The sequence below is a fragment of the Ptychodera flava genome, chromosome 16, assembly GCF_041260155.1.
Source record: "Ptychodera flava strain L36383 chromosome 16, AS_Pfla_20210202, whole genome shotgun sequence".
Lineage (NCBI taxonomy): Eukaryota > Metazoa > Hemichordata > Enteropneusta > Ptychoderidae > Ptychodera > Ptychodera flava.
Genome location: NC_091943.1, coordinates 28,329,798 through 28,340,686, shown reverse-complemented (window position 1 = coordinate 28,340,686; position 10,889 = coordinate 28,329,798). Strand labels below are relative to the sequence as shown.

The window sequence follows — 10,889 nt, the reverse complement described above, 5'->3', positions numbered from 1 at the left end:
TTCTGATTAGCATTTCAACAAATGTCAGTCAAAATCTGTATGACATGCTCCTCGACACGTGACGAAAAAGTCGCGATATCATTGGCCGTTCGGCTACCCTCTTCCGAAATGAAAAGTACTTGAAATGCTCTCAGGTGCCATTATATATTCCATTATACATGGTTACTATTATTATGCTAATAGGGAAAGATTGTGGTTTTGATAAGTATCGAAGTCTGGTCGAAATTTGAGAAGACTTTAGTCAGTGGGCGTCACTTCTTGTCATTTCGACCAAGTCGTCACGCTGTGCAGTTTGCTATATCAAAGAAACAGTAGCAGGACAAATTTTGCAGTGAACACAGACTTATTGAGAAAATGTCACGGAAAGATGATATTATCTGCCGAAAATACGTCACGATGTTGAGGCTAATGGTTCCTCTTGTCATTTTTGCCGTGTTATTTCAAGGTAAGAATGCAGCTCTATGTTTCTTTTTTATCTCTATTAGAAAAATATTTCAATGATTTTATGAGAATCCTTTTAAGCGCAGAACGGAGCATAACGATGCTAATTTGATTACGATGCTGATTCGATGGCCCCTCGCCTTCTTTTCAGAAATCCAACAATCAAGGCTATGTTTTATTACTAATGGCCCTGTCACACCTTGACGTTTTGGCCAGCGTATGCCAACGTATGAAAAATTTGGCGAATACGCTGGGCGTACGTCAAATACGTTATGGGTAAGTTTTGTATAAATTAAGAGCACGCTGAAGCACGCTGGTATACGTCGTTGTACGGCGAAGTCGTCGAAAACTTTTGTGCATGCATAAAACTTTCTGACGTATGCCAGCGTATGACATTGTTCATACGTCCCGCACTCGCGGCCATACGTTGTACGTATGTTATGCGCTCACCTTAACGCACGTCCACACATGTTGCTTGTAAGTTAACTCATAAGTCGAAATGCGTCGAGATAATTGTCTAAGTACCCAAAACGTATTTTAACCTATGAGTACGTTATGAATACGCAGTGTATATGTCCAAATTGAGAAAATACATCGTTAGTTCAGAAAGCCAGCGTTTTAGAGAAATTTTGATACGCCGCCATACGCTGGCTAAATCGTCAAGGTGTGACAGGCCTAGGGCCCCGAGTTTTTTCCATGAGCGATATCGTTGTTTACAACGGACTTCAATATGACCGACGCCCGTGTCTTTCCGGAATTTTATTCCGCATTTAAAACAACTTCTACCACAAAGATCTTGATTTCTAGTCTGCTAATATTCAGAAAGAAGTTGTAGCTGTGGTACTCTAATCTGATTCTGATAAATCAAAAATTAAAAGGAAGGCGAACTTCCTTTATTTGTCACTTTTACTGCGTTTTAAAATTTTATTGACAAAAAGTTGTAGCTGTGCTACACAGATGCGATTCTGCTTTAAAAAATAAACTTTGTTTATTGGGCGCATCTACTCCAAGTTTTTAAAATTTTACTTTATTTGATGAATCGGCAAACGACCATGGACGCTATGTGTGTCTGCGTCGCTTGCACTGATTTAGTACGACATATACAACACGGAACTAAACAGCACGAAAAACTGAGGTAAATATTGATCAATCGCCGATATGCTTTGTTTTCTTTGGGGGAAAATGACGTCTTATCAGATACAAGCGTTCTTTTAACAATATAATTTCGTGATATGTCACTAACGTCAGAAAATTTAGACTTCTGCATAAGTGAGTTATTAGGATTAAATGGGAACAGCCCAGGGAGTTTTCGCGAAAAAAAAAGAAATGTTTCGTGGCGGATGGGCAACGGAACTTGTCAATGTGTCTGTGGCTGAGAAAGGGTGAGTGGGCAAGTATTCGTTTACGACCGAATAATGTTTTACACTTGTTTGGCAATTTAAAAATACCCGGCGAGCAAGCAGGTGACAGTATTCGGTTGTAATACGCCCAAATGAAGTGGCTTTAATTAAAGCCTAAAGCAATCGTAGAACACCTCTCCCTAAATTGATACTGGGGATTGAATGCCTTTGCCTCTAATATACAATGCCCATATCGTCCCATCGTAGTGACGTTTACCGTAAAATATCAGACGTGATATTTTACGGTAAACGTCGAGATATGCACGATAAACGTCATCGATTTTGGAGTGTTCCTGAACTACCGTACATTTGCAATCTTATAGTACACAAAGTAAACAAACAAGATGGCTGCTGCTCTCCGCCTACGATGCGATGTTGCCGACATGAGAATTTGAACGGCTCTGAGGAACAAGGTTATTTCGGGTAACTAGCTAAATACAGACCTAATATCTTGAATCTTGTTATTATCCCTGGCCCTTATTTCGTTAAAGTTTTTGTAATTTTTAGGCAAGCGCTAGCAAATATTCGACCCGGCTTTCGCACGGCAGGGTCAACCCCCAAACAGGTAGTGAGCGCGTGGTGTGACAACGATGTCATGCGCGCGACACCTGTTGACATGGTAATTCTAAGTGTAGCCTAAACAAACAAAATGACCTCCTTTCTTCGCTCCATACGACGAAACCAAGACACATTTAAGAAGATAACAGTTTCGATCGCACTATTGTTGAATCCCAGTATCTTTTATTTTCCATCGGCGTTTGCAGATGTCTACTTGAGAGTTTTATCCCCTTCAAAGTTCAGTGTTGTATATGGCAACGGCGCCTGCAACGTAGTTTGGTAAACTTGCATATTTGCCGATATTCACTCACCAATGTGGAATTTTACAGCTTGCATTAAAAGTGACCAGTAAAACAATTTAGTTCACCTTACTTTTGATTCTTGCGGAATAACTTAGATGTGAATTTTCTGGAACTAAAATTATTGGCGAGTCGGTAGTAACTTGCCATATTGCTCATGGAAATAACTTACAATACTGCCGCCTTTTGTTGGATTTATCGAGGAGGGAGGCGGACGCATCCACTCGTAATCAAATTATCGCCGTTATTGTAAGTTGTTCAGCGTTAAACAGGGAATTTATTTGACAGTCTCAAAGTGATCAAAAAGAACCATGTTTGTATTCTTCCCTTGAACCAACACGAAAGAAATAAAAAAGGGAACCGCTAGCTTTGCCATTGCCATGCGTTTTGCGAGCAAAATGAGCTTTCGGCAACATTTCGGACTGAAAGATTCCAATAGGCTTGAGTTGTATTCTCTTCGGTAAAAATTGTCATGTCTGTTATTACCCTGTGGAGCAGCAGACAGTTTATACCGCGACTTCGTCTCAGTGGCTGAATGTTTGAGTCATCAACACGCCCTACTAAAGTTCAATCAGACTCATAATTTTGTCCAGACAAATTATTTCTTTCCTTATTAGCATAAATATGAAATATTATTATGTCACCGTACGAACACGTCAAGAAATGTCGGTAAATATTGATGTGGGTAATTTATTTCTCTAGTAACAAACTTGGCGAGGTGACCCCTAATTTTATTCTTGATTTGGTAGGAAATTGGCTGAAAGTTTAATTGTGGAAAGTTTGAGCAAAAATTTAGTCTGGCATATACGAGGCGCACACTACCTTAATCTATATATGTATGATTAACCGACCCCATCACCGACAATATCATTTTACGGCACACGATGCTTGACTGTCTAAATGGAGTTTTAAAAGAGAAAACGACGAGCATGAACAGGAAAGCGAGAAATACAACATGATAAAATTCGACAAAGCGTCAAACAAGTTGTGTGGACTTTGCCATGGGTCGTACAATCTGTGGAAATGCCCTAATTTAAACTACAGGTAAAGTTATTTAGGCTATGTTTGCTTTACCTCAACACTGAGCTTTATTGTTCTTGCTATATATCATATTAACAAACAATGTCAGCGGCTTTATGGAGAACCACTTTGGATGAGGCAGACTGCTCAACTTCGAGATGTCTCAGTCACCGTGGAATGCGATTTCCGAATGCATTCGGAGTATTCAGGTTCTGGTACTCATACACACAACTCTGGTTTGACGTTATGAGTCGGACCTATGTCCTTGGATACATATTGTGACGAGAACCAAGTCACAATAGCCAGTTGCGCTTTTAGCGTTTGCATTGTCTTGATCATCTGACCATGTATTGACCTTTAGATGACAAAATCTTTCAACAATTCATCAACAACGTCCGACTCGCAATGACGGAAAGAACTTGCATGAAAGACAGACATTTGGACGCTAAAAGCGCAACTGGACTCGGTTCTCGTCACAATATGTATCCAAGGACATAGGTCCGACTCATAACGTCAAACCAGAGTTGTGTGTACGAGTTTGTTTGTTAATATGATATATAGCAAGAACAATAAAACTCAGTGTTGAGGTAAAGCAAACATAGCCTAAATAACTTTACCTGTAGTTTAAATTAGGGCATTTCCACAGATTGTACGACCCATGGCAAAGTCCACACAACTTGTTTGACGCTTTGTCGAATTTTATCATGTTGTATTTCTCGCTTTCCTGTTCATGCTCGTCGTTTCTCTTTTAAAACTCCATTTAGACAGTCGAGCATCGTGTGCCGTGAAATGATATTGTCGGTAATGGGGGTCGGTTAATCATACATATATAGATTAAGGTAGTGTGCGCCTCGAATATGCAAGATTAAATTTTTGCTCAAACTTTCCTCAATTAACCTTTTAGCCAATCTCCTACCAAATTAAGAATAAAAATATGGGGTCAACTCGCCAAGTTTGGTACTATAGAAATAAATTACCCAAATCAATATTTACCAACATTTCTTGACGTGTCCGTACGGAGATATAATAATATTTCATATTTATGCTAATAAGGAAAGAATAATTTGTCTGGACAAAAACATGAATCTGATTGAACTTTAGTAGGGCGTTACAATCCTTGTTGATGACTCAAACATTCAGCCACTGAGACGAAGTCGCGGTATAAACTGTCTGCTGCTCCACAGGGTAATAACAGACATGACAATTTTTACCGAAGAGAATACAACTCAAGCCTATTGGAATCTTTCAGTCCGAAATGTTGCCGAAAGCTCATTTTGCTCGCAAAACGCATGGCAATGGCAAAGCTAGCGGTTCCCTTTTTTATTTCTTTCGTGTTGGTTCAAGGGAAGAATACAAACATGGTTCTTTTTGTACAACTTGAGACTGTCAAATAAATTCCCTGTTTAACGCTGAACAACTTACAATAACGGCGATAATTTGATTACGAGTGGATGCGTCCGCCTCCCTCCTCGATAAATCCAACAAAAGGCGGCAGTATTGTAAGTTATTTCCATGAGCAATATGGCAAGTTACTACCGACTCGCCAATAATTTTAGTTCCAGAAAATTCACATCTAAGTTATTCCGCAAGAATCAAAAGAAAGGTGAACTAAATGGTTAACTAATTGTTTTACTGGTCACTTTTAATGCAAGCTGTAAAATTCCACATTGGTGAGTGAATATCGGCAAATATGCAAGTTTACCAAACTACGTTGCAGGCGCCGTCGCCATATACAACACGGAACTTAGAAGGGAAAAAACTCTCAAGTAGACCTCTGCAAACGCCGATGGAAAATAAAGAACTTATCAAACAAAAGCGTTGTTGTTGAAACTCATTTCCCGAGATAATCTATCACTTCAGGTCTACAAATATAGACCACTGATGTGTGAATAATTTTGAGTAAATGGGGACAGACTGAGAAGCTTTTTGAAAAAGAGCGATTCACGGACCGGTTAGCGGCGCGGAAATATTATTCTCTTGTTCGGCAATTTTAAGGAAGTCCGGCGGGTGGGCGGTGAAGAGGATTCGATTGTTTTTGTGATTTGCAAGGTGGAAAAGGCAAAAGTTTATGGCTTAGAGAGAACAATAGGGAGTTTCCAGTTGTAGGAGGGAATCTTTTGGGCTTTTGTCGTGGGGAGAGTAGTAGCGAGTCTTGTTCCGTTGTATGGGGAAAGGAAAGAACCAGTGTGCGGGAGAGTTATTTTCTCATTACATATCGACTCAGAAAAGCAGTTGCGATCATCCTTAAACGTTTGGTTTTGTTCAAAGTACCGCAGAAGGGCGTGTCAGAACACCTCTTGTTCAGAATTTTGGAAATTTGCTGTTTTACTTGTCCTGATTAAAGCTCGATTTACTGTAACTTTTTGTCGTGTATTGACAGGCATTGTCAAGTACTTTTCCAACATTTTTTTTTGTTTGCAGATCACGGTTTCCTCTCAGACAGTATTGTCTAATACGTCTAGGTTTCATTCTTGACCGACCTATTTTGGTCTTCACTAGAATTCACATTGAATATTACTCACGATTCGTTGAGTTAACGAGTTACATTTGGGCATTGTCAGAGAGAGGAAGAAGACAATATTCTTATTTTCTTAACAATAATTATAACTCATTTGTTTAATGGTGAATTAAAGTGCCTTTTGTCAAGGAACTACACGACACGACAGCTGACTTGTGGCTGCAATGTAACTCATGGCCTTGACACTGCGACCACTTAATGTCACTTTGCAAATACTCCCCACATATTTGGTACGGCAGAGTCACCAATCGTGCACTGAACACAACGTAGAACAGTCTCTTTGGTACAATGACATTCATGGCAATTGTCTTGGACGTAATCTGTGCTATTTCCCGCTTCAGTGCCCCCAAACAAACGGATAAAAACGCTGACAAATTGTAACTCGAAGTTTTGGTTCCCTTTGTGTCTTTTTTTGTCTTGTTACTTCCTTCAATGACTCAGCAATACACTCGTCATCGGAGCAAATATATTTGTGCGAAACACTCATTTAGAACTCTGTGGTTGCTATTGACGTCGAAAAAATGAGGTTAGTTACATTTACGCGTTTGACGTTTTAGAGTGCCATAGCTATTATTAAAATTATATACACAGAACTTTGACGACAAAGGTCAAAGGGATAACAAATATTATAGGCAAATAAAAATTGCATGCCCTGGACACATGAAATTTGATCTCATACGATAAATCTCCCCGACTTTGGTGGCCCGGCCAAAACTACGTGTTCTTCGTATGTAGTAATTTCTCCCCGACTTAGAATTTCTCTCCGACTTATGTGTCAGCATTCAATGTTAGCGTCGCATTCAATTGTTTCTCTCTGACATATGTGTTCGCATTCAATGTCTGCGTCACAGTCAATTTTTTCTCTCCGACATATGTGTTCGCATTTAATTGTTTCTCTCCGAAATATGTGTGTCAGCATTCAATGTTAGCGTCGCATTCAATTGTTTCTCTCTGACATATGTGTCCGCATTCAAAGTCTGCGTCGCAGTCAATTGCTTCTCTCTGACATATGTGTCCGCATTCAAAGTCTGCGTCGCAGTCAATTGCTTCTCTCCTACATGGGCGTCGCAGTCAATGATTTTTGTCACCAACACATGAGGGCGCTGGCAAGTGTTGGTGAGCGTGACCCTCGCTCCATGACCCATGATTGCATCCGGAAAAGTATCACTCTTTCAGTGTTCGTGATCGCGAAAAGCTCATTGATTTTGAAGGTAAATGACAGAAACTAAAGAGTGCTTGCTTCTTATGTAAGCTGAAGTGTTTTGTTTTTGTACCTTTCTATTTTAACCAATAGATACAAAAGCTGTCAGTGAAGACGAGCATCCTAGAGTCATCCTGGCTAGTCATTCACTTTTGACGACATCTATCACCTATATAAATGGTACTGGACGACAGATTTACGACGAGATTGATCAGTCTGGGGCAATAACTCAATATTTTATCCATACCGGATTCCTTGAAGAATTTAAGTCACTTTCATTCGATTACGACGATACGCGAGTGTTTTATAGCGAAACAATTTCCAATGCTATTATCGGAAGAACATTAGAGGGCGCTAACTCGACCGAATGGACGATGTACCACGGTACGTCGACAACTGTACATGGAATATGTGTGGACTGGTTGGCCAATAACACCTACTGGACCGATGCGGTATATAATTGGATAAAAGTCTCGACTTTTGATGGCACGTTCTACCGATCGCTGGTAACGAGTGGCTTGGACCATCCCTCAGGCATTGTATGCGATCCCGTGGCAGGGTATGCGTGACAATTTTATCAACGTCACCAGCTCCATCGTCATCCTTTCATTGTCATCGCTGCCGTCATTACAATAACTTGTGTTACCATGCCGACCACCATAAGCACTGCACCATGATAATCTTAATCGTTGTCATCACCACCATCTACAAATGTATAACATAATCGAAATAGCAATGTATCTCTATGTTCTCTGAGATTACAAAATCAGTATTTTAACGGTTCAGGATATAATCCTAAACTATGCGCGAATTATTTTATATTAAAAAGTTAGTTGAATCTGTGTGCGTGATCAGCACGAACTAATAGAAAGCAAGAAAACTGTCACTTGCTTGCGTTGTAAACGCAGTTAAGTTCTAAATTATTGTACATTTACAACCTAGCATATTACAACTTTGTACATTACAACCTTGTACATTACAACCGAACACAACGTAGAAAGCTGCTGAGCTATACTGTCCTTTTTCCGAATTCAATTTTTGTAAACATTTCCGATTCTTCGGCAAAACGGAATGTGCCTTTTTGTAAGTGTGTTTGATAGCGGGGCCTTTGACTCACATCGGTAGTTTTCTCACTGTCGTTTGACCAGCTACCTGTACTGGAGTGATATTGGAAGAATGAACAAGATAGAAAGATCTAGTCTTGCTGGGGAGGACCGGAAGATCCTACTTGATGAGAACTCGTTTACTCCAGAAGACATCGGCAGGCCGATCGCTCTGACCATAGACTATAGCAAAAATAGGTAATGCACGAGTAGGTTTCTTCCCATAAATATTTGATGATGGATAGTTGAAATAGATTTTTAAATCATTAAGTAATAATAAGCTGAGGTATGTTGCCATGACAGCTAAACAGTGTTTACAGCGCTATTCGCCCCTTAATTCAAATCTTATTATCCTAGGTTTACCCTTTCAAATGTTAAACATCCACTTCTCGAGATAAATTTTGTAGAATTTGTTAGCAAACAAAAACAAAGAGGTACCGCCATTGGCATTGCTTCAAACAGAATGATGACCATACTAATTTTATGCGATTGTTGGCACGTGGAGATGTTTCTAATGTTTCTGGGTGCCGGCCTACTGTATGATCATGGACACATTACGAGAATGTACGGTTTGCTTTTCTGCCCTGTTATTTCTGCGCATTTTTGGTGTCTTTCTGCATTATGCACATTGATATATGTATTAGGTTATTCTTACAATGAGTTTAAAATCAAAATATTCTCGAATTTTGTAAAACTAGGATCAGTGGCCGGATGTGTTGTTGTCTCTCTTTCGCATTCAACTTCGGTAAGGATTACATACTCAGCAATTGTCAATGAGTCATTTGATATACGTACCAATATGACACTTATCTATGCACTTTGTGTAAATGGTATTATGTGGAATTTCCAATGTAAATTTCACGTCCTTCCTATCCGACTTTCAATTCTTTTTATGACAATACACCTAGGCTGTATTGGGCAGACAGCCTGAAAAGTACTATCAGGAGTCTTGACCTGAATGTCCAAAACGCTAAGCCGGTAGCAGTTAGGCAGGTCGTTACGTCTGGGGACTTATTCTCCTTGGCTTTAGATCCGGTAAGTGAAACGCTAGAACACGGTAAATTATAAGTCACCTGAGAGATAAATGATTGGACACACCGCTCACTACTTTTTCCCAACCAGAATACTCTAAACACTGCGCAATTTATACGAAGAATGGTCGTTCAGAAGTTTATTAATGTATGCATAATGCGTATGACATTAAATGTTATAACCATTTTAAGCTATTTTTCTCGTCTAATCTCATCAAAACACATAAGAGCTGCAGTTGCTAAAACGTATTTAGCATCTGGGAACTGAGTTATAGATTGAAGAAACTGACTCAAGGCAAAATGATATGAATGATATAGGCTGTTAAATTTGCCCCGTGGTCATAAAAGATGTTTTCTTTTCATGGTCTATTTCAAAGGCGTTCGGATTTTTCGTCACGGATAGAAATAATGACCGTTTACATATTGTACCAAATGATGTCACAGCAGACGTGCACACACTGGCCCTGACAGATGTTCCAAACGGCGTGGTTTTTTATTCCACTGAAAATCAACCAAGGGCAAGCGGTAAGCCAAATCTTTGGATATTTAGATATTATTCCCTAATATTTTTCTTCGTTCAGCTCGGAAAATACTCCTGACGTAATTACCGTGTCACCACTCGTCGACGAGTGGTGACACGGTCATTACGTCACGTCATTTTCCGATCTGAACGAAGAAAAATATTAGACTTTATATTTTTTGTAAAGTAAAAGAAGTTTTTCATGACGATTCCGCGTTTAAACTTTTGAACTACTTTTTAGAAGTAATATTAATACGCCGTGCGCAAGTTGTCAATCATTTCCAGTCGTCAGTCGCGTGAGCGAGAAACACGGCGTTCACGTTCGTTCGTGTATGGAGCAAATGCCAGACAACCTCTCGGTCTACACGTACCTTCCGCAAAGTTATACACTATTTCAAAGATAGCATAGGCCTAGAAATTTACCTCAGCCGAAGAGACGCTATTTTTCAGGAACAAATATCGACTGAATCTTGACGGCGCGAACACTGTAAACGTCGCGCCTGACCCTGGTTGCAATGCTTACGGAACTCACGGTAACGCGACCAGCTTCGAGTTTGTTGTTTCCGCAAATCATTCACGTAATTCCTTCGGAATGTGCAGGCGGTACACTCTTGTGTTTATATTATTCGGATTATTATTGTGGTAGTCTGTGAAAATATCGATTTCATTACATGACTTTTGGAAGCCTGGACACTGCACTTGACCCCCTTGTTGCAGTGGAAACCGTATGTCTACCGCATGAGAGTACACAGTGCGTCGAAAGTTCAGGCGTCGGCGGGGTCTATACGAATACGAACC

General features: G+C 39.9%; 1 protein-coding gene across 1 annotated transcript in view; it reads left to right on the top strand.

Moving 5' to 3' along the window:
* The first annotated feature begins 260 nt into the window (after positions 1–260).
* The window catches only part of LOC139114488 (low-density lipoprotein receptor-related protein 6-like), a 23,389-nt gene continuing 12,760 nt past the window's right edge, over positions 261–10,889 (top strand). The window contains exons 1-5 of the mRNA XM_070676258.1: positions 261–445; positions 7,531–7,996; positions 8,586–8,738; positions 9,449–9,575; positions 9,949–10,096. Coding sequence (XP_070532359.1) covers positions 355–445; positions 7,531–7,996; positions 8,586–8,738; positions 9,449–9,575; positions 9,949–10,096 — 985 coding nt within the window. The 5' untranslated portion in view covers positions 261–354. The remainder of the gene's footprint in view (positions 446–7,530; positions 7,997–8,585; positions 8,739–9,448; positions 9,576–9,948; positions 10,097–10,889) is intronic.